General features: G+C 49.2%; 1 protein-coding gene across 1 annotated transcript in view; it reads left to right on the top strand.

Moving 5' to 3' along the window:
- LOC147116724 (cadherin-8-like) overlaps window positions 1-23,465 on the top strand; it is a 265,237-nt gene that overhangs the window by 172,499 nt on the left and 69,273 nt on the right. Inside the window, exons 6-7 of the mRNA XM_085991845.1 lie at window positions 6,495-6,682; window positions 17,986-18,239. Of these exons, the coding sequence (XP_085847971.1) occupies window positions 6,495-6,682; window positions 17,986-18,239 (442 nt within the window). The remainder of the gene's footprint in view (window positions 1-6,494; window positions 6,683-17,985; window positions 18,240-23,465) is intronic.

Below are 23,465 nucleotides of genomic sequence, written 5' to 3'. Positions count from 1 at the left end.
ACTTCCCTCAAGACCCTAGGATGTAAGCCATCAAGCCCAGGTGATTTATCTGCCTTGAGTCCCATTATTTTACCGAGTACCACTTCCTTAGTGATTTTGATCGTATTTAGCTTCTCCCCCCCTATAGCCCCCTGTTTGTCCAGTGTTGGGATATTCCTAGTGTCTTCTACTGTAAAGACTGATACAAAATATTCATTCAGTGTTTTTGCCATCTCCATATTTCCCACCATTAATTTCCCGGTCTCATCCTCTAAGGGACCAACATTTACTTTAGCCACCCTTTTTCTTTTTATATAACTATAAAATCTCTTACTATCTGTTTTTATATTTTTTGCTAATTTACTTTCATAATCTATCTTCCCTTTCTTAATCAATCTTTTTGTTACTGTTTGCTGTCTTTTAAAGTTTTCCCAATCCTCTATCCTCCCACTAGGTTTGGCTACCTTATATGCCCTTGTTTTTAGTCGAATACCATCCTTAATTTCTTTACTTAGCCACGGATGGCTGTCTTTTCTTTTACACCCTTTTCTTCTCAGTGGAAAATTTTTTTTTTGGAAGTTGTAAAATAACTCCTTAAATGTACACCACTGATCATGTATCGTCTTACCCTTTAATCTATTTTCCCAATCCACTCTACTCAATTCCGCTGTCATACCTTCATAGTCTCCTTTATTCAAGCTTAGCACGCTTGTTTGAGATCCAACCTTCTCACCCTCTAATTGAATATGGAATTCAACCATGTTATGGTCACTCATTCCAAGGGAATCCTTTACTAGGACATTTTTAATTAATCCTGTCTCGTTACACAGGACCAGATCTAAGGTTGCTTGCCCCCTGGTCGGTTCAGTTACATACTGCTCAAGAAACCCATCCCTAATACACTCAATGAACTCATCCTCAAGGCAGCCCTGCCCAATTTGATTTGTCCAATTAATATGATAGTTAAAATCCCCCATAATTATAGATGTTCCCTTATTACAAGCCTCAACTATTTCCTGATTGATACTCCATCCAACAGAGTTGCAACTGTTCGGAGGCCTATAGACTACGCCCACTAGTGTTTTTTTCCCCTTATTATTCCTTACCTCCACCCAAACTGTTTCATTATCCTGATCTTTTGACCCAATATCATTTCTCTGTATTACAGTGATTCCTTCCTTTATTAACATAGCCACCCCACCTCCCCTTCCTTCCTGCCTGTCCTTCCTGATCGTTAAATAACCTGGTATGTTTAATTCCCAGGCATTGTCACCCTGCAGCCATGTTTCTGTAATGGCCACAAGATCATACCCATATGTAGTTATTTGTGCCATTAACTCGTCTATTTTGTTACGAATGCTACGTGCATTCAGATAGAGAACTTTCAAATATGTTTTGTGACACTTAGTTCCTGCTTTTGCCCTTTTTATTACTTTACCTTTTACTCCATACCTTCTGCCCCTTCCTGACACACTCTGGTTTTTAATTTCCCCACTGCTACCTAAGTCTATGACCTTCTCTGTTGTCATTTTTATTATTTGCTCTCTAGGAACCTCCCCCCCACTAGTTAGTTTAAAGCCCTCTCTACAGCCCTAGTTATATGATCCGCCAGGACTCTAGTCCCAGCACTGTCCAAGTGAAGCCCGTCCCAACGGAACAGCTCCCTCCTGCCCCAGTACTGGTGCCAGTGTCCCAGGAAGCAAAACCCATTTCTCCCACACCAGTCTTTGAGCCATGCATTTAACTCTCTAATTTTATTTGTCCTAGCCAAATTCGCTTGTGGCTCAGGTAATAATCCAGAGATTATTACCCTTGAGGTTCTGTTTTTTAATTTGACCCCTAGCTGCTCATACTCCTTTAACAGAACTGGCTTCCTAGTCCTATCTACGTCGTTTGTACCAACATGGACCATGACAACTAGATCCACCCCCTCCCACTGCAAGTTTCTTTCCAGCCCAGAGGAGATGTCCTTAACCCTGGCACCGGGTAGGCAACACAGCCTTCGGGACTCTCGCTCTCGGCTGCAGAGAACTCTATCTATCCCCCTAATAATACTATCCCCTACCACTACAACATTTCTATTTACTCCCCCCTCTTGAATGGCCCCCCACTCCACGGTGCTGTGGCCAGGTTGCTCATCCTCCCTGCAGTCCCTGCTCCTCTCCCCACAGGGAGTAAGAACCTCGAACCTATTGGTCAAGAGCAAGGGCTGCGGCTCCTCCAGCTCTACCTCTTGGATCCCCGTACCTGCCTCACTCGTAGTCACACCGTCTTGTCCCTGACCATGGGCTACATCTGAATTACTTAACTTCATAGGTGTGACCACCTCCTGATACACAGAGTCCAGTTACTTCTCCCCCTCCCTGATGTGTCGCAGTGTCTGAAGCTCAGACTCCAGCTCATCAACACGGAGCTGGAGTTCCTGTAGCAGCAGACACTTGTCAGAGACGTTATCACCATGAGCCTCAATGGGGTTCACCGGCTCCCACATCTCGCAACATTAACACATCACCTGCTCCATTCTATTCAATTAATTAAATTTTTTATTGTTAGTTATGGACACCCTCTGCCTGATTTTAGATGCTAGTATCCCCTTTAATTAATTGGATTTAAATTAAATCAATCCCTCTAGTTACACCAGTTAAATGGTTTACCAACAGTCACACTGCACCAGAAAGGCCTTGGTACACCACAGCAACCTTAAAAACTATAAACCACAGACTTAAAGTTTTAAAACAAGAGAAATACTCCAACCAATCACCTACCTGTTTTGTGGTGACGTCACACCTTGAATACTTTTACCTCTCTCCTTGCCTGAGATTGGAGATTGGTGAGGCCTACCTGAGCCTCTGGGGCCTCTTGTAGTCGCTCTGCCGTGCTGATCCGCCTCCACCCGCTGCCGATGCCGCACTGAGGCCTACCTGAGCCTCTGGGGCCTCTTGTAGTCGCTCTGCCGCGCTGCTCCGCCTCCACCCGCTGCCGATGCCGCACTCCTCGATTTGTGGAGTGTCATTAAATTCATCATCTGTAAGGCACGTGCATCACAAAAAAACAGGAAATCTCTGAGGTCCAATATCAACAACTTCAAGATGTTGGATTCTGAGCAGAAACAGCACAAGAGATATAAGGCTCAGCGAGTAGTCCTCTACATGAATGTGATTCTGGGCTAGCTAGGGTTGCCCAGAGGCTAAGCCAAACCCTCAGGGCCTGGGTGGGTTGGTGGGTGGTGGGGGGAGAAGATCCATTGGTCTCCAGCCATGACTTGGTCGGTCTCCCCGCACGAACCCCAGGTAAAAGGGCACGAGCCAGTTATTAGAATTTTTCCGTGTAGAACCTTTGCCCCTTAATGACGAATCAAGGCGGGGTCAGGAGCAGGGCCTCTCTAAGCTCCGGAGCCTATCAGGGGAGCTGAAGTTGCGGTGTTGGTCAGTATGCCCAACGCTATGAGGGCTACCAGCTTCCACAGTGGCCGCATGTGGGCCCCACCACTAGTGAGGTCCAGGCCAGGCAAGTAGCTTCGAACTTCCTAAAAAAAAAGTAAAAGAAAAATCTTTTAGTCTACGGCAGTCAGCTTGGCCCCTTTTGCTCAGGAAATCTAATGCGTGAGTGTTGTGATTGAGGAGATAAATTCTGCCCTTTAGAATTACAAAGATTTTAGTGGCATGCTCTGAATCATGGGCGGTAAACGTACTGGGGAATTGAACGCTGAGGTGACCTATTGTTCTTACAGCACAATTGACTGCGCAGGGCTATCAAAAATACCGTACAGTAGGGCTTTGCTGTGTTAATACTCGGTAGAAATTACATCGACTTCATTTACATAGGCTGACATATAATTACACCAGAGAAACAGGCCATTCAGCCCAACCCAACAGCTCTATGTCAGTGTGTATGCTCCACACGAGCCTCCTCCCACCATTCTTCATCTCACCCTATCAGCATATCCTTCTATTCCTTTCTCCCTCATGTACTCATCTATGCTTCCCCCTTAAATGCATCTACGCAATTCGCCTCAACTTACCTCAACCACTCCCTGTGGTAGCCAGTTCCACATTCTCTGGGAAAAGAAGTTTCTCCAGAGTTCTCGATTGGATTTATTAGAGACTATTGTGGCAGAGCCACTGAGGGACTCTGAACAACTGTACATAATTCCCTTTAACGATGTGTTAGCTACAGACCAAGGCCTAGAAATTCGGTAGGCTTAGCGCCGCATTTGAGGCGCTAGAGGGCCTAGCGCCGGAGTTATGGCCAGTTGAGAAATTCCCTGGGGCCCTAAATCGGCGTTGCAACGGTAGCGCTGCGCCGGCACCGATGACGTCATCGGTGTGCGCAGCGTCCCGGTTGCCGTGGTAACCCGGCCCCAAGCCGAAATTCAGTTGCGCCCGCCTCGCCCGTGGCAGGCGCAACTAAGACTCTGGCAACAGAGTCTTCCCCCAGTGTGCGCCGGCGCATAAAGGTGGAGCGGCGGCCGGCCGCGTTCCCGGCGGCCGCCTGCCCGCACCTCCCTTCCCGGACTCCTGCATTCCCCCCCCGCGGCCCTGATCAGTGTCTGATGCGAGCCCGGCACTTCCCCGAGGTGCCGGGCTCAGATGTCGGGTCAATCCGCCGGACAGTTGTCGGCTGCAGGCAGCTCCTCCTTAACAGGAGGAGGAGGCCTGCAGTTCCCCCACCTGCCGCACCGCATCGGGTGCCGCAGCGGGGGATTAGCACCGGGAAACCCAAGTTCACGCCCGTTTTGAGGCGCTAAAGGAGGGTTTTAGCGCCCGCCACCGTCTGGGCCCGGTGCACCCGAATTTTCGTCGCGCGCTGCCGCATTACCGCTGGCGCAAACTTTCTGGCGCTACAGCCCTGGCAAGACCAAAACCCAATTTCTAGGCCTAAATCTGTACCATTGTATATACTGTTTGCATGTACAGTGCGCGGCCCCTTTAAGAGCGTGGGCAAACGCGATGACGTCATGCCGCTAATCACGTGATCACCCAAACGCGGGAAAAACGTGATGACATCATGACGCCATCCACGGGACCGCCCAGGCAGTCCTCGTGGAGCCTCCGACCTGTTAAGACCTGTATTCATAGTTCTGTTGCACCAATCTGTTTATACTCGTTAGTTTGACATTAAAAACCTTTTTGATTGATTGCCTGCGTCGAACTCAATCTCTAGATAGGAATTTGACCATTCCTACACTATCTTATTTATTTATGGCCCCTAGTTTTGGTCTCTCCTACACATGGAAATATGTCCTCTACGCCTACTCTATCAAACCCCTTCATAATTTAAAAGGCCTCGATCAGGTCACCCCTCAGCCTTCTCTTTTCTAGAGACGAGTCCAGCCCGTTCAGTCTTCCCTGAAAGTTATAGATATTTAGATATGCTAATGTGTCAAATTGATTGAAATAGAAGAGAACAAATGCTTTTGCTCATGGGAGATCAGGAGAAAAAAGTCGCTTGTGAACATTGTGATGTCAGCTTTAGTGTTTAATGCAATACAATACAATACAATTCACTTTATTGGCATGATAAGGTACATCTTATGTTGCCAAAGCATCAAAATACATTTATGGTTGAACACATAAACGCGGTTCCATTCATACAGTGTATAAACAGGTATATCCCTGAGTTTATAAATATATTTTCGCCTTGTTTATATATACTCTTGTCTTAGTTTACTGGTTGTCCCTCTGTTCATGGCAAGCTGTAACATAGTGTGCCGCCAGTGTTACACAGCTTCTCTCCTCCCCCAGTAGGAATGGGAGTTTTTGGTTGTCAGTCAGATTTCTGAATTCAGGGCATATTTGTGAGAATTTTTGATAGAAATTCTCTCTGATGCCCTGATATTTTCCACAGGCTGTGAGGAAGTGCATCTCTGTCTCAACTACTCCCTGACTGCAGTGAGAGCATATCCTGTCTTCTCTTGGCAGCCTGGTCTGCCTGTGTCTGCCTTTTTCGATCGCTAGGCTATGTTCGCTAAGTCTGTACCTTGTCAAGGTTCTTCTCAGTTTGTTATCCTTTACCATGGTCAGGTAATCAGCTATGTTGTATTGTCTGTTTAGGGCCAAGTAGCAATTGAGTTTGCTTTGGGTTTTTGTTGTTTCTGCCCAATATGACAGATATTTTTCCTTTTGCTTAGCGACGATTGTGTTGGGTCGAATTCTTTGTGTTACCCTGTCACTGTCCTGGGACTGGTTATTGTTGGTATTGTTATTGGTTACTTTATTGAGTCCCAGGACTAGTTGACTGAGGGTATTCTTCTTTATGGTCAGCTCTTGGTATTTCAGGGCGTCGTAGTGATAGCATTGGGGGTTGCTCATTTGTAGGTGATTCCAAAATTTGGTGGCTCTTTTTTGGATAGTGATTATTAATGGGTATTGGCCTAGTTCCGCCCTGCATGCGTTGTTTACTGTTTTCCTTTGAGTCCGGAGGATACTTTTACAGAATTCCGCAGAATGCCCTGCCTTTTTTCCCTCCCCCTTTTATCAAGCTTGTGTTCACTGATTCTCTTGATTTCCTTCCAGGCCTCTACCATCTGTCTGTGCTTGAGGACATGGCCGTCGGTGATGTTGCTGGAAGGGTCAAGGCTAATGACCGGGATGTGGGACAGAATGCTAGGTCGTTGTACGAAATTGTCGATGGAGACGGGATGGGCGTGTTTGAGATCACGACGGACTCCCAGACCCAGGAGGGGATCGTCACTCTTAAAAAAGTAAGCTTGACGCATTCTCTTAATTCCTTCAATGCAATGCTGTTCCGTGTATTAACAGGGAGACGGATGTGAAATTTAAATAGGGAATATTTCCAAGTGGGTGACATTAAAGTTCAATCCCCCTGCCCCCCCCCCCACCTTCTCCCCATAAGTTACGAACCTCGCCTTGTGAAACTGCTCTTGCTGTTACTGGGGTACAGTCCCATGGGTAACAAGCACCCCTCAATACTTTTGTCAAGTCACCATTCATCATCAGTGAGCCAAGACAGTGACTGTTGGCAGCCTATTATACCATGGAGGCATCACAACTGAACCATCCATGCATGACCTTTCTTGTAGGGTTAGAATCATAGAATGATACAGAACAGAAGGAGGCCATTCAGCCCATCATGCCTGTGGAATGAAGCCATTCAGCTCATTCAGCCCATCATGCTGGCTCTTTGGTGGGGCTATCCAATTAGTCCCACTCTCCTGTCCTTTCCCTATAGCCCTGTAGTTTTTTTTTCCTCTCAAGTATTTATCCAATTCTCTTCTGAATGTTATTTTGAATCTGCCTCCACCACCCTTTCAGGCAGTGGGAATTATCTGGATAGTGATCAGGAGTGGGGATTCTGGTTGACTTTTTTCCCCGTTACCTTTCCTAGCTTAGAGACACTGTAACCAATAGCAGTGCCTCCACCATGGCAATTCAATGCTGTTACCAAGATTACTGTGATTGAGAAAGCAATATCACTGCGCACCATATCACCTGTTGGAGATTTTGACCATGATACCACTTTAATCTCTCAATTTACAAAAGATACTTTACGCTCAGGAGCTGCTGCAACAGTCGACCATTCTGTGAGGGATCGTTCCCCAAAGGATTTGATGAGGTCATTAAGCTTCACACAGAAAATTTGAGCATTAATCACAGTAATGACCTCATCAGCATTAAAAAATGGAATGTTTCTCAGTTTTCAACTTGAATGTGTCGCTGCACGTTTCATTTTTGTGAGGTCTCTAAATAGCTGTACAATTGTCAGGCTTCGATTGATCACTTGTCTTTTGTCAAGCTCAGTTTAAGAAAAAATACAAAATAAAAGGAGTTACCAAAAGAGAATCTCACCATAAGGACCTTCTTAAAGAGGGAATCACCATCAGGACCTTTCTTAAAGAGGGACTCTCACCATAAGGACCCTTCTTAAAGAGGGAGTCGTACCATCAAGACCCCCTCTTGAAGTAGAATTCTCACTTTGGGACTGTTTTTCAAGTGGGAGCCACAATATCAAAACAATTAGGGGGGAAAAATTCAGATGCCTAGCGCCCGAGGGGGCGCGAACGGGGCGCAAAGCATCTAGCGCTCGGGCGCTGCGCCGCTAACGCCTCCCGCAAAATTCGGCAGGAGGTTAGCAGCAGCGGTAGCCAGTCGCACCCCGCAGCACTGCGCCTCCGCCAAATGACGCGATCGCCGTGCACAGCGCCCCGCTTGCGTCCTGTGCGCAAACTTGGCTGGCGCCCCCTGACGTTCCGCCGGACGCTATACCTTGACAGGGTCGGGGGGGCAGTTTGTGCAGCTGGGGTGTCGATAATTAAAGGGCAGGCGCCGGGCGGCCTTTTTTGTGGCAGCACCTGCCACCTCTGGCCTCCTGCGGGGTGCTGGCCGCGATCGCTCAGCCCGGCGCTCCTCTTGAGTGCCGGGCTCTTTTCCCGGCACCCCGCTCCCCGGTGGTCCAGCAGGGTCCCTGGTGTGCGCTGCGTTAGGCCCCTCCGCTTCAATCAGGGGGAGGGAGGCCTGCAGAACCGCGGCGCTATGTGCCGGCGCATGTGATGCTACTGCACGTAGCGCCGCGATATTGGGCTGGAGCGCCCCAAGAGGGTGGGGGAGCGCTTGCAGTAGCGCCCCGCCTCCTGCTTGGGGCACTACCATTGAATTTCGGGTGCGGCTGCACTAAATTTTTCGGGGTGTGAAAAGTAGCGCCCTGGCAAAGTAATCCCCCCAAAGGGGGCGCGAGCCAATTTTCACCCCTTAATATACTTGATATATTTTATGATTTTCTGCCCGCCTGTTAGCCTATTCTGAATATTTTGGTTTGCTTCAAATACCAATAGCATTAACAGGAAGAGAAAACTTGGAAGGATTGCTGAACCTGTCTGTGTGAGGAAGTTGGATTAACACCAGTCATTATCCTGTCATTAGCACCACAGTATCTCACTTCCAGCTGTGTCTGTTTGTCAATCCAATTCTCTCACACTATCAAATCTCCACAACTCTCTCAGTCGGTGCCCTGTGATGAAGACTGTATCTCTACGGTAGTTCATCCAGCTCCCTCGCACCATTGTGCTCCATAACTTTCTCAATGTCATACAGATTGTAAGGGCTCATTTAAACTCACTCTACCCGGCGTAAATGGGACGGTAACGACCTGAGAATAGCGTTGGGATGAATTATCGCCCCTGGTTAAGATGGTGCTCTATCGCTCCCATCTTGGACAGGTGTCCTGAGATTGGCGGCTGGAGCGCCCGCATGTTTCCGACAGGAGGCCACTTGTAATATGTGAATCGGGCATACGTAGGGCTTTGATGGCAATTTTGAGGCACAAATGGATGGAGCATGCCCAATAGAACATAAGAAATAAGAGCAGGAGTCGGCCATACGGCCCCTCGAGCCTGCCCTGTCATTCAATAAGATCATGGCTGATCATCGACCTCAACTCCACTTTCCCGCCCGATCTCCCTATCCCTTGATTCCCCTAGAGTCCAAAAATCTATCTATCCCAGCCTTGAATATATTCAAAGAATCAGCATTCACAGTCCTCTGGGACAGAGAATTCCAAAGATTCACAACCCTCTGAGCGAAGAAATTCCTCCTCATCTCAGTCTTAAATGGCCGTACCCTTATCCTGAGACTGTGACCCCTAGTTCGAGACTCTCCAGGCTGGATTTTCATTCAGCAGTCGGGAAGGAGGCGGGACTACAACTTTCGGGGTTGTAGTCCCGCCTCCATCGAGTTGTAGCCAACCCTCGCGATTTTAACTTGATTGACCTTGTTGAGCCCGCCCAGCGGGCTCAGCAGGCCAATTAAGGGCCACCCGGCAACAGGTGACGTCACAGACTGAAATTTCATCTGTCAAGATGTGTTGACAGATGAAATATCAGTGTTTCACAGCTGTTTGAAGCTGTCAAACACTGACAGTCTTACTTCTAACCTGAGTCCTTCTACGCAGACTCAGTTAGAAATCTCGCCAGCACTGATAGCTGAAGGCTGTCAATTTTGACAGCTCGCGGCCATTCTGCTTTCAGTGCCGGCTGAATGATGGACTCCCGAAGCCTAGAGGAAGGAAGGCTGTAAAGGTAAGTACAGGTAATTTAAACTTCTTTACACACTTTAGACACACCAAACACACTTACATTTGCACTCATGCATCCATCACTCACCTGAACACCGACATTGCGACCCCTCCAAGTCCTTCAACCCGACGGCCCGCCTGCTCTAACCTGGCGTGGTTTGGAGCCATCGGGAATCCCACACGACACCCTTCAAAATAGGGATTAGGCTAAAAACTGCCTGTTAACTACCTGTTAACAGGCAGTTAATTGGCACTAATCCCTTCCCGCCTCGGGTCGGCGGGTCCCGGTGCGGGGCGTGTACCCGCCTCCTTTGAAACTTGCGTGGAGGCGGGTTTTGCGCGGGATGGTGTCGGGACCCCCGAATTCGGGATTTTTGCCCCCCCGCACACCTAAAAGCCCGCCTCATGGCACACTGAAAATCGACCCCTCCATGCTCACACTGCGTCCATTTGTAGCAAGGGTTGAGAGGCACAGCCAGCGTTCCGTAAAGGGACATCTGGAGGCCACTCAGGAAACAACCCAGGAAATGTTTAACTGGTGGGTTTGGAAGGAACAGGGTCGTGCTCCTCCTGGGTCCACCAAGCAAAAACTCCTGTCTTCTGCCAGGAAGGGTTGCCAGTAGTGGTCGAACATATTCCTGGAAGCTTCATTGTGACCCCACCGCCTCCCATGCCCCACCCGGCCACACAGCCTTTCTTTCCCCATCTCCAATATTTTTACAACTAATAAACAGAAGTCTTCAAAGAAAGTGAGGGTAAGACAAACATATACTTTTTTAATGTGCCTCTGATTTTCCTCCTGGGCTTTGCTCGCAACAGTGTCCCAAAGGCGATTAAACGTTGATTCCTGGAGACTCCAGGACTATCCCCGGAGGGTTGCTCCGTCTCGCACAGCCAGTGAGCTGCAATTGGGAGCACGTTTGGTGCCCGCACCTCAGCAGCTGCATGTAAATGAGGCCCGAGCCTCACACGGGCCCGAGTCTCACACGGGCTCGAGCCTCACACGGGCCCGAGCCTCACACGGGCTCGAGCCTCACACGGGCCTGAGCCTCACACGAGCCCGAGCCTCACATGGGCCTGAGCCTCACACGGGCCTGAGCCTCACACGGGCTCGAGCCTTACACGAGCCTGAGCCTCACACGGGCTCGGGCCTCACACGGGCCCGAGTCTCACACGGGCCTGAGCCTCACACGGGCCTGAGCCTCACACGGGCCCGAGTCTCACACGGGCCTGAGCCTCACACGGGCTCGGGCCTCACACGGGCTCGGGCCTCACACGGGCCTGAGCCTCACACGGGCCTGAGCCTCACACGAGCCCGAGCCTTACACGAGCCTGAGCCTCACACGGGCTCGGGCCTCACACGGGCCTGAGCCTCACACGGGCTCGAGCCTCACACGGGCCTGAGCCTCACATGAGCCCGAGCCTCACATGGGCCTGAGCCTCACACGGGCTCGAGCCTCACACGGGCTCGGGCCTCACACGGGCTCGGGCCTCACACGGGCCTGAGCCTCACACGAGCCCGAGCCTTACACGAGCCTGAGCCTCACACGGGCTCGGGCCTCACACGGGCTCGGGCCTCACACGGGCTCGAGCCTCACACGGGCCTGAGCCTCACACGAGCCCGAGCCTTACACGAGCCTGAGCCTCACACGGGCTCGGGCCTCACACGGGCCCGAGTCTCACACGGGCCTGAGCCTCACACGGGCCTGAGCCTCACACGGGCCCGAGTCTCACACGGGCCTGAGCCTCACACGGGCTCGGGCCTCACACGGGCTCGGGCCTCACACGGGCCTGAGCCTCACACGGGCCTGAGCCTCACACGAGCCCGAGCCTTACACGAGCCTGAGCCTCACACGGGCTCGGGCCTCACACGGGCCTGAGCCTCACACGGGCTCGAGCCTCACACGGGCCTGAGCTTCACACGAGCCCGAGCCTCACATGGGCCTGAGCCTCACATGGGCTCGAGCCTCACACGGGCTCGAGCCTCACACGGGCCTGAGCCACACACGGGCTCGGGCCTCACACGGGCCTGAGCCACACACAGGCTCGGGCCTCACACGGGCCTGAGCCTCACACGGGCTCGGGCCTCACACAGGCTCGAGCCTCACACAGGCCTGAGCCTCACAGGGGCCTGAGCCTCACACGGGCCCGAGCCTCACACCGGCCTGAGCCTCACACGGGCTTGGGCCACACACAGGCTCGGGCCTCACACATGACGGTTACAAGGGGCAGGCGTCATTCGCCCACTAACCACACCTTCAGCTAAAAAGCGCCCCCTTGTATGCCTACTGATATTCAACCAGCTCACTCACACTGTTGGGCTCCGTAACTCTTTCAGTCGGTGCCCATGTGTTACCACACTATGGGGTGATGCCAACAGGTAGAGGGTAAGGGTTGGAAAAATGGGTTTGATGTTGTGCGAGCTCCCTGCCACCTACACTGCCAAGATTTTCCGCCCAAAGTGACGTCACACAGTTAAAACATTGAGTAGACTCGGCCTAGATTCTCTGGAGTTTAGAAGAATGAGAGGTGATCTCACTGAAGTGTATAAAATTGTTAGAGGGCTTGACAGGGTAAATGCTGAGAGGTTGTTTCCCCTGGCAGGAGAGTCTAGAACTAGGGGTCACAGTCTCAGGATAAGGGGTCGGCCAGTTAGGACTGAGATGAGGAGGAGTTTCTTCACTCAAAGGGTTGTGAATCTTGAGAATTCTCTACCCCAGAGTGCTGGGGATGCTCAGTCGTTGAGTATAGTCAAGACAGAGTTCGATACATTTTTAGACACTAAGGGAATCAAGGGATATGGGGATCGGGTGGGAAAGTGTAGCTGAGAGAAGATCAGCCATGATCTTATTGAATGGTCGAGCAGGCTCGAGGGGTCATATGGCTGACTCCTACTCCTATTTCTTATGTTCTTAAGTTCTTATATGGGTAACAAAGAACAGGAATATGTCACACAATGTCTTCCCATCTATTGCACCCTAACAGCAGTGGGCACTAAGGGGTTTATTTTAAGCCCTCTTAGCCAGTGCTCCATTCTCCTAACTGTAGCTCTACTGATGTTAATCCAGTTCCCTCACATAACTCCTCCCAGCCAGTTCCCTTAGATCATGTCTTTGCTCTTCTTATCAGTAAACAAAATGCGGGGAGGGATCGATTTGGCCGTAAGGGGAAAAGTGTCAGCTATGGCTCAGTTGTAAGTATCCTCAGCTCTGAGTCTGAAGGTTGTGGGTCAAGTCCCACTCCAGAGATTTGAGCACAAAAATCTAGCCTGACACTTGTAATGATATCAGCAAATAGAGATGGTATTTGCCTATTCGATTATGATGCCTTAATAGCATGTTTACAGGTATTGATTGCTTGTGCCTGACCAGCAGAGGTCATGTGACCGAGACAAGCAAGGCAGTGCAGTTTAGTTTCGGTTTCGTTCTACATGGATCTGTAAGATGGTGTCTCCTGTGATGCAGTTAATTTACTGAACAAACTTTAGATTAAAAGACATTCTCTTTCATAAATGTCTCGTCATTGAACCCACAAAGAAATCGATACATGGTGTCAGAAGTGGCTGAAAGAGATGAAGAGAAAAAATCTGAAGTTAAATCAGCTCTCCACAGATTAGCAAGCCAAAAGAGAACATCGTTACTTACCATTAGAGAATAGCTAACGAAGTGAAAAATGGAAGGTTTACTCCCACCGGCGACGCTTCAGTTGACAGGTAATGTGGCTGAAAATTGGAGGAGGTTCAAACAACGTTTGGGGTTGTATTTATCAGCAATCGGAGCTGACGAGAAAAGTAATGAAAGGAAATCGTCACTGTTCTTACATGTCGTGGGTGATGAAGCGCTGGAGGTGTATAATAACTTCACATTCGCTGCTAATGGAGACAAAATTAAGCTAGATAAAATAATGGAACAGTTTGAGGCCTACTGCATACCTAAACGTAACATAACGTGACGTTTGAGAGGCACAGATTTTTCACATGTGTACAGAAAACGGGTGAGACTATTGATCAGTATGTGACTGAACTGAGAAACAGAAGCAAATCATGTGAATTTGGGGGACTGACAGACTCGCTGATAAAAGACAGACTGGTGTGTGGTATTCCAGATAATGGTCTAAGGGAAAGACTGCTAAGAGAGCAAGATCTAGACCTGGGAAAAGCCATAGCACTGTGTAGGGCTACAGAAACTGTGAAGTTGCAGGCAAAGGAGCTGTTCAGTGACAGTAGCTGCAATGTGGATGCAGTGAGTAAGAACGGACACAAACCGTTTAACAAAAAGAGCGCCAATGTGAAAAAAGAGGCGTGGCCAGCGAACGAAAATGAAAGGGACAATCGAAAGCCATGTAGTCGATGCGGTACACAGCATCCACCAAAAAAGTGTCCAGCATATGGTAAAAATGCAATAGTTGCAACAAGAACAACCATTATGCCCGTTGCTGTAAGAACCAAATGCAACAAAGCAAGGTCCATGCAATAGATGAAGCGAGATAGAGGAGTTCAATGTAGATGTTGTGTCTGAAAACAAAGAAGAAGAAAGAGACTGGATGTTGACACTAAAAGTGAATGACATACACATTCCATTTAAATTGGATACTGGAGCACAAGTTAATGTGATATCAGAGACTGATTTTAAGAAAATTAGACCCAGACCAAAGATACATGGAATAAAAGTGAAAGTGACAGGATACTCAGGTACTGATATACCAGTGAAAGGAAGATGCATTGTCAAAGTAACACACAAGGACAGAGAGCACACGCTAGCATTAATCGTGGTGCCAAAGGATGTGCAAGCCATACTAGGTTTAAAAGCCTGTGAGAGACTGAACCTGGTAAAGAGAGTCCTCGTTGTGGAAAGCGAAGGAGAGACAGTCTATGATGAACTGAATGTTGCGTACACACCGGGTAAGCTGATGTATACAGCAGACACGTTGTCCAGAGCTGTTGACCCAGGAGAGCCCGTAAACACAGTGAAAAGACTGAAGTACAAGGCAAAAGACAGTGGAACTGACTTCTACCAAAGCATGCTTGTATACCGCACAATGCCATTCGAGTGTGGTAAGTCACCAGCCCAACTCCTGATGGGACGTCGGCTAAGGTCAAACCTACCCATCCCGGAGAACCTCCTGAAAACAAAAGAGGGGGAGAAAGTGAGGAAGTTCAAAGAACAACAGAAAGAAAAGCAAAAGTACTACTATGACAGAGGAACACAAAACCTACCTGAACTCCACACTGGTGACCAAGTAAGGTTGAAAGACAAAACAAACACATGGACTCAGAAGGGAACTGTCCTGAGTGAAGTTCAACCAAGATCATACACCATTCAGATAGGTGAGGGTGCTGTTCTGAGAAGAAATCGTCGAGATCTTCTCATGGGACCAGCCACAGCAGGTTAAGAGACTGATACTGTTGAACAACCTGATCACACAGCTGAGAACCAATCATCTGAGGCAACAACTCAGATTCAAGGACAATCAATCAGAAAATCCTCAAGACACGTGAAGCCTCCTGAGAGACTCATTGAGCAAATTTAAGGACTATTGTTATAGAAGGAAGTAATGTTATCTTATTCTTTCTTCAAGTTCTAGTGTATTGACATATTTCATGTGAACACACAAAGCAAGGTTAAAAAACCTTGATCATGATAATGAGAATGTAAGTTCATTAAGTGTTACAGTTAAAATGCAGATTAATACAAAGAAAACATGTTGTTAGTTAAAAGTAAAATACTTTTGTTTTAAGGAAAGGAGATGTAATGATATCAGCAAATAGAGATGGTATTTGCCTATTCAATTATGATGCCTTAATAGCATGTTTGCAGGTATTGATTGCTTGTGCCTGACCATCAGAGGTCATGTGACTGAGACAAGCAAGGCAGTGCAGTTTAGTTTCGGTTTCGTTCTACATGGATCTGTAAGATGGTGTCTCCTGTGATGCAGTTAATTTACTGAACAAACTTTAGATTAAAAGACATTGGCCTAGAAATTGGGTTTTGGCTTAGCCAGGGCTTTAGCGCCGGAAGTTAGTGCCGGCGCTAAGTCCCCTGCGCGCGCCAAAAATTCAGTGGCGCCGCGCCCAAACGGCTGCCGGCGCTACTGAAGGGTCTTTGCGGCGGTACATCGGCGCTAACTGCCGTTTCGCGCCGCAATTCCGGCGCTGCGGCACCCGATGCGGTGCGGCAGGCTGGGGACGTGCAGGCCTCCTCCTCCCGTTAAGGAGGAGCTGCCTGCACCCGGCCGCGGCCCGCGCAAATCAGCTTAAAAATGAGCCCGGCACCTCGGACAAGTGCCGGGCTTGCATCTGTTCCGGGGGGGGGGGGGGAGAAGTCCGGGGAGGGAGCTGCGGGCAGGCGGCCGGCGGGAAAGTGGCCGGCCGCCGCGGGGCCTTTAATGCGCCGGCGCAAACTGAAGTAAGGCACCTCTGCCAGAACGTTGCTTGCGGCTGCCACGGGCGAGGCGGCCGCAACTCAATTTCGGAGTTCGGGCGGGTTACCACGGCAACCGGGACGCTGCGCACACCGATGACGTCATCGGTGCCGGCGCAGCGCTACCGGTGCAACGCCGATTTAGGGCCCCAGGGAATTTTTAAACTGGCCATAACTCTGGCGCTAGTCCCTCTAGCGCCTCAAAAGCGGCGCTAAGGCTAGTGAATTTCTAGGCCATTCTCTTTCATAAATGTCTCATCATTGAACCCACAAAGAAATCGATACAACACTCACCTCCCAGTGCAGTACTGAGCGAGTGCTGCACTGTCAGAGGTGCTGTCTGCCTTCTCAGGTGGAAGTAAAAGATCCCATGGCACTATTTTGAAGAAGGGGAGTTATCCCTCAATCATCATCACTAAAACAGATGATCCGGTCATTATCACATTGCTGCTTGTGGGAACTTGCTGGGCGCAAATTGTCTGCCGCGTTTCCTACATTACAACAGTGACCGCACTTCAAAAAAGTACTTCATTGGCTGTAAAGCGCTTTAGGGCGTCCGGTGGTCATGAAACATAGAAACATAGAAGATAGGAGCAGGAGAAGGCCATTCGGCCCCTCGAGCCTGCTCCGCCATTCAATGTGATCATGGCTGATCATCCAAATTCAGTACCCTGTCCCTGCTTTCTCCCCATATCCCTTAATCCCCTTAACCTTAAGAAATATATTGAACTCCTTCTTGAATATATTTAATGAATTGACCTCAACTGCCTTCTGTGGTGGAGAATTCCACAGGTTCACCACTCGCTGGGTGAAGAAATTCCTCCTCACCTCAGTCCTAAATGGCTTACCCCTTATCCTTAGACTGTGACCCCTGGTTCTGGACTCCCCCGCCATCGGGAACATTCTTCCTGCATCTAGTCTGTCTAGTCCTGTTAGAATTTTATAAGTTTCAATGAGTTTTATAAAGTTTCAATGAGGCGCTATATAAATGCAAGCCTTTCGTTCTGAAAGCTTGAGAAACCACGCAACGTATAACGTCGGCAAAGCCTGTGGTGGTGCGGGGCTGAAATTAATCCCTCCGCGGCCAACTCCAGCACCACCAACGCCGGATTCAGACCCCGGCATGCCTTAACCATGTAACATTTGGGAAGTGCAGTCTCCGAGGAGCTGCTGGGAGAAAGGAGCTCTCATCTCATGCACATCTTAAATAATGAAAAAAAACAGTCAGACCGGCTCCCCCACTGTGTAATGACTGTTAAAATTTTAATGCATTTGTCTCAGAGAATGAATGGGTGGAAAAGGAAAAAGACCTTGAGTGTTTTAATGCTGGAAAAGATTAACAGCACCGTAAGCAATTCCCCCCACCCTCCAAACAATATGCTTAATAAGCTACCTGATTATTTTGGAGGACTAATATTGTTGGACGAGGGCAGCTCTGGTGAGCTTGCTGTAGATGTACTAATACCCGATAACTTCCATCCATCAGCGTTAAATTCATTTGTCCTCTTGCCATTTGATGTCATTAGTGAAAAGCATTAATCTCTGTCACTTCCAACAGCCCCTGGACTTCGAGACCAAGAGATCCTATACCCTGAAAGTGGAGGCAGGTAATGAACATATTGATCCTCGCTTCATCAGCAAGGGACCCTTCAAAGACACGGCAGCCGTGAAGATCACAGTGGAGGATGCTGACGAGCCGCCAGTCTTCTCGTCACCTGCCTATTTCTTGGAAGTGAGGGAGAATGCAGCCGTGGGCTCTGTCATTGGACAAGTAATGGCTCGTGACCCTGATGTCATCGTTAGCCCTGTTAGGTATGGAAGCTCACGCTCTGTATTATTTAATTATTTTTTTCCATACCTCTTTGTTCTGCCTGCAGGTCTTTAATCCATTGCTGAGAGTGTAAGTTCCCCCACGTCCTAGTTAGCCTCCCGTACCCTGCGTGAATGTTGGAAATCAATACAAATGTGGCCAGAGATCGTTAGTGCCTCACAAACCCGCGACCTCCACCACCTAGAAGGACAAGGGCAGCAGGCGCATGGGAACACCACCAACTCCAAGTTCCCCTTCAAGTCACGCACCATCCTGACTCGGAAATACATCGGCCGTTCCTTCATCATCGTTGGGTCAAAATCCTGGAACTCCTTCCCTCGCAGCACTGTGGGAGCACCTTCACCGCACGGACTGCAGCGGTTCAAGAAGGCGGCTCACCACCACCTTCTCAAGGGCAATTAGGGATGGGCAATAAATGCTGGCCTTGCCAGTGACGCCCACATCCCATGAACGAATAAAAAATAAGGCTACTCAACTGGAAAATTGACTCCTTGCTGAGATGGTCCCTTGTGCCCAGGACCTTCAGCAAGCATCTGAGAACCTTGACACTGAGTGTCGGCAGGTTATTGAACAGTGGAAGACATGGTAGATGGGCCTGATCACCCAACATCCACACACATACATTTTTTGTAAATGGTTCTTGGAAGGTGGGCTATACTGGCATTGTGGAATTTATTACCATTCCCTAAGATTTTTTACAATTTGTTTTTATGGGATGTGGGCATCACTGGCAAGGCCAGCATTTATTGCCCATCTCTAATTGCCCTCGAGAAGGTGGTGGTGAGCCGCCTTCTTGAACCGCTGCAGTCCGTGTGGTGAAGGTGCTCCCACAGTGCTGATAGGGAGGGAGTTTCAGGATTTTGACCCAGCGACGATGAAGAATCGACGATATACTTCCCCTCTATGACTTGGAGGGGAACTTGGAGTTGGTGGTGTTCCCATGCATCTGCTGCCCTTGTCCTTCTAGGTGGTAAAGGTCACGGGTTTGGGAGGTGCTGCCGAAGAAGCCTTGGCGAGTTGCTGCAGTGCATCTTGTAGATGGTACACACTGCAGCCACGGTGTGCCGGTGGTGGAGGGAGTGGATGTTTAAGGTGGTAGAGGGGATGCCAATCAAGCGGGCTGCTTTGTCCTGGATGGCACGAGGTCATTGATTCAACTGCATGTATGCCAGAGCGGGTAAGGGCATCAGGTTCCTTTCTCTGAAGGACATTAGTGAACCAAGTTTGGTTTTTACAACAGTCCGGCAGCTATTGTGGACATACCTCATGCCTCCTGGGTTGCTAATCCATTACCATAACCCCGTTAGAAAATGATCGGCGGCTGATTTTATTTCTATCTCGCGCGCTCAGTGAGACCAATCATGCTGCCTCGGCTGTTGGCTCAGGGTGGGACGAACAAAGTCAACACAGAGCAAGGATGAAATGTCGGACCTTCTAGTCCATACAACACCAGGTGGAGCATTTACCCACTCGGCCAATGAATGAGGCCTGACCGCAGTTTGGAACAGGAGGCAGCCTTTCAGCCCAGCGAGTCTGTTCCGCCATTCAATTCGATCACGGCTGACCTGTATCTTAACTCCGTTGGCCTTGGCTCCATAACCCTTAATACCCTTGCCTAACAAAAATCTATCAACCTCAGTTTTGACATTTTCAATCGATCCCCTCGAGCCTCAACAGCTTTTTGGGGGGAGAGTTCCAGATTTCCACTAGCCTTTGTGTGAAGAAGTGCTTCCTGACATCACCCCTGAACGGCCTGGATCTAATTTTAAGGTCATGCCCCCTTATTCTGGACTCCCCCACCAGAGGAAATAGTTTCTCTGTGTTTACCCTATCAAATCCTTTAATCATCTTAAACACCTCAATTAGATCACCTCTTAATTCATATTCAAGAGAATACAATCCTGGTCTGTGCTGCTTGACCTCATAATTTAACCCTTGTAACCCCGATATCATTCTGGTGAATTTGTGCTGCACCCCCTCCAAGGCCAGTATATCCTTTCCTGAGGTACGGAATGCACTGAATCCAGATGGGGTCTGACCAGAAGATCTAAAGATGTATCCACTGATACCTGGGATGGCAGGAATGACGTATGAAGAGAGATTGGGTCGATTGGGCTTGTATTCGCTAGAGTTTAGAAGAATGAGAGGGGATCTCATTGAAACTTATAAAATTCTAACAGGACTAGACAGACTAGATGCAGGAAGGATGTTCCCGATGGCGGGGGAGTCCAGAACCAGGGGTCACAGTCTAAGGATAAGGGGTAAGCCATTTAGGACTGAGATGAGGAGGAATTTCTTCACCCAGAGAGTGGTGAACCTGTGGAATTCTCTATCACAGAAGGCAGTTGAGGCCAATTCTTTAAATATATTCAAGAAAGAGTTGGATATATTTCTTAAGGCTAAAGGGATCAAGGGATATGGGGAGAAAGCAGGGACAGGGCACTGAATTTGGATGATCAGCCATGATCTCATTAAATGGCAGAACAGGCTCGAGGGGCCGAATGGCCTACTCCTGCTCCTATCTTCTATGAATATGTTTCAAGCCTATACTCCCAGATCCTTGCTAGATGGCAGCGCTCGAAGCTGAGACCCAAAACATTAAAGTTCATGACCTAGGTTTTACTCTCACCCATTTTCAGCACTAAAATAGTGCCAGCACTGGCACGATGTGCCGAATGGCCTCCTTCTGTGCTGTATCGTTCTATGATACTACACGCCTGCTGACCAGTGTTGTCCCTTTCAGTACCCACCCCATATTCCCAGGTCCGACCCCCTTGCATAATTGTGAGCAGTTTCTCAGCACTATTTCCACCCCTCCTTTGGTGCAAAGAAACCCAATGCGTTCAGTGTGTAAGTGTCTGCATCAGCATGACGTCCCAGGGCCTCAACCTGCGTCCTTTCCTGAGTGCTGGTGGTAAGAAGCAGTTAACCATTGGTTCACAAGGTGGCGAGGGCGGTAACTTCACTAAATCGCTCAGTTACTGATGGAAAGGGGACAAGATATTTAAAGCTGATTCCATCATTACAATTGAAGCCTACAGAACTGTTTGAAGAGCTTATTTGCTCAGTTGAACCTTTGAGAAGTCTGAATAACCGGCAGCGATTGCGCTGTTACCATGAGTGCATCCTGGTTTCGTGGCCTTTTGGTGCAGGATTGCAACACATGTTACTCCTTATTTTCGCTTCCTTAAGGGCTGCAATCAATGTCCCCCGTACGGTATGGTAGCCTAGTGGTTATGTTACTGAACGAGTAATCCAGAGGCCTGTTGTAATAATCCGGAGACCGTGGCCTAGAAATTGAGTTGGCGCCGCGCCAGGGCTTTAGCGCCGGAAATTTAGTGCCGGCGCTAAGTCCCCCTGCGCGCGCCAAAAATTCAGTAGCGCCGCGCCCAGACGGCTGCCGGCGCTACTGGAGGGTGTCAGCGCCTCGCAATGGGCGCTGACTGCCGCATTGCGGCGCTAATCCGCCGCTGCGGCACCCGATGCGGTGCGGCAGGCTGGGGAAGTGCAGGCCTCCTCCTTCCGTTAAGGAGGAGCTGCCTGCACCCGACCGCTGGCCGTTGATCTGTGGAGAAAAATGAGCCTGGCACCTCGGAGAAGTGCCGGGCTCGCGGCCCACATGCATCTGTGCCGCGGGGGGGTGCTGGAGGAGTCCGGGGAGGGAGGTGCGGGCAGGCGGCCGCCGGGAAAGCGGCCGGCCGCCGCGCGACCTTAATGCGCCGGCGCTAAGACCCGTAGCGAACTTTTGAAAAATCGTTGGTTGCGGCTGCCACGGGCGAGGCGGCCGCAACTCAATTTCGGCGTTCGGGCGCGTTGCCACGGCAACCGGGACGCTGCGCACACCGATGACGTCATCGGTGCCGGCGCAGCGCAACCGGCTATCGCCAATGGCAGCGCCCAAGTGAATTTCTCAATCGGCTGTACTTGCGGCGCTAGGCCCTCTAGCGCCTCAAAATGGGCGCTAACCCCACTCAATTTCTAGGCCCGTGAGTTCTAAATCCCACCACGGCTGGGGGATTTAAATTCAGTTAATTAAGTAAAAAATCTGGAATTAAAGAGCTAGTATCAGTAATAGTGACCATGACACTACCGGATTGTCGTAAAAACCCAACTGGTTCACTAATGCCCTTTAGGGAAGGAAATCTGCCGTCCTTACCCGGTCTGGCCTAGATGTGACTCCAGACCCACAGCAATGTGGTTGGTTCTTAACTGCCCTCTGAAATGGGCCTAGCAAGCCACGCAGTTGTACCAAACCAGCACTGTGGGAGCACCTTCACCACACGGACTGCAGCGGTGCAAGAAGACGGCTCACCACCACCTTCTCAAGGGGCAACTAGGGATGGGCGATAAATGCCAGTCTTGCCAGCAACGCCCACATCCCAAGATTGAATTTTTTAAAAAGCTGCACTACCCCCACACTCTCTCTCTCAATTCAATTCAATTCAAATCGCTTTATTGGCATGACAAGGTACATCTTATGTTGACAAAGCATCGAAAAACATTTATGGTTGAACACATAAACGCAAATCTATCCATACAGTGTATAAACAGATATATCCCTGAGTGTTTAAATATACATTCATATAATTTGTATATACTCTTTTCTTAGATTTAATGGTTGTCCCTCTGTTTATGGCAAGCTGTAACATAGTGTGCCGCTAAGGTTACACAGTTTCTCTGTTCCCCTAGTAGGTATGGGAGTTTTTGGTCGTCATTCAAATTTCTGAATTCAGGGCATATTTTTGTGAATTTTGGGTAGAAATTCTCCCTTATGCCCTGATATTTTCTACAAGCTGTGAGGAAGTGCATCTCTGTCTCCACCATTCCCTGACTGCAGTGAGAGCATATCCTGTCCTCTCTTGGTAGCCGGGTCTGCCTGTGTCTACCTTTTTCGATCGCCAGGCTATGTTCACTAAGTCTGTACATTGTCAGGGTTTTTCTCAGTTTGCTGTCCGTTACCATGGTCAGGTAATCAGCTATGTTGTATTGTCTGTTTAGGGCCAAGTAGCAATTGAGTTTGCTTTGGGTTTTTGTTGTTTCTGCCCAATATGTCAGATATTTTTCCTTTTGCTTAGCGACAATTGTGTTGGGTCGAATTCTTTGTGTTACGCTGTCACTGTCCTGGGGCTGGTTATTGTTAGTAGTGTTAGTAGTTACTTCACTGAGTCCCAGGACTAGTTGACTGAGGGTATTCTTCTTTATGGTCA

The sequence above is a fragment of the Somniosus microcephalus genome, chromosome 6 (assembly GCF_052327205.1).
Source record: "Somniosus microcephalus isolate GS21.2 chromosome 6, FLI_Smic_1.0, whole genome shotgun sequence".
NCBI lineage: Eukaryota > Metazoa > Chordata > Chondrichthyes > Squaliformes > Somniosidae > Somniosus > Somniosus microcephalus.
The sequence above is the reverse complement of the archived record's forward strand: the minus strand, read 5'-3'. Positions and strand labels throughout refer to the sequence as shown.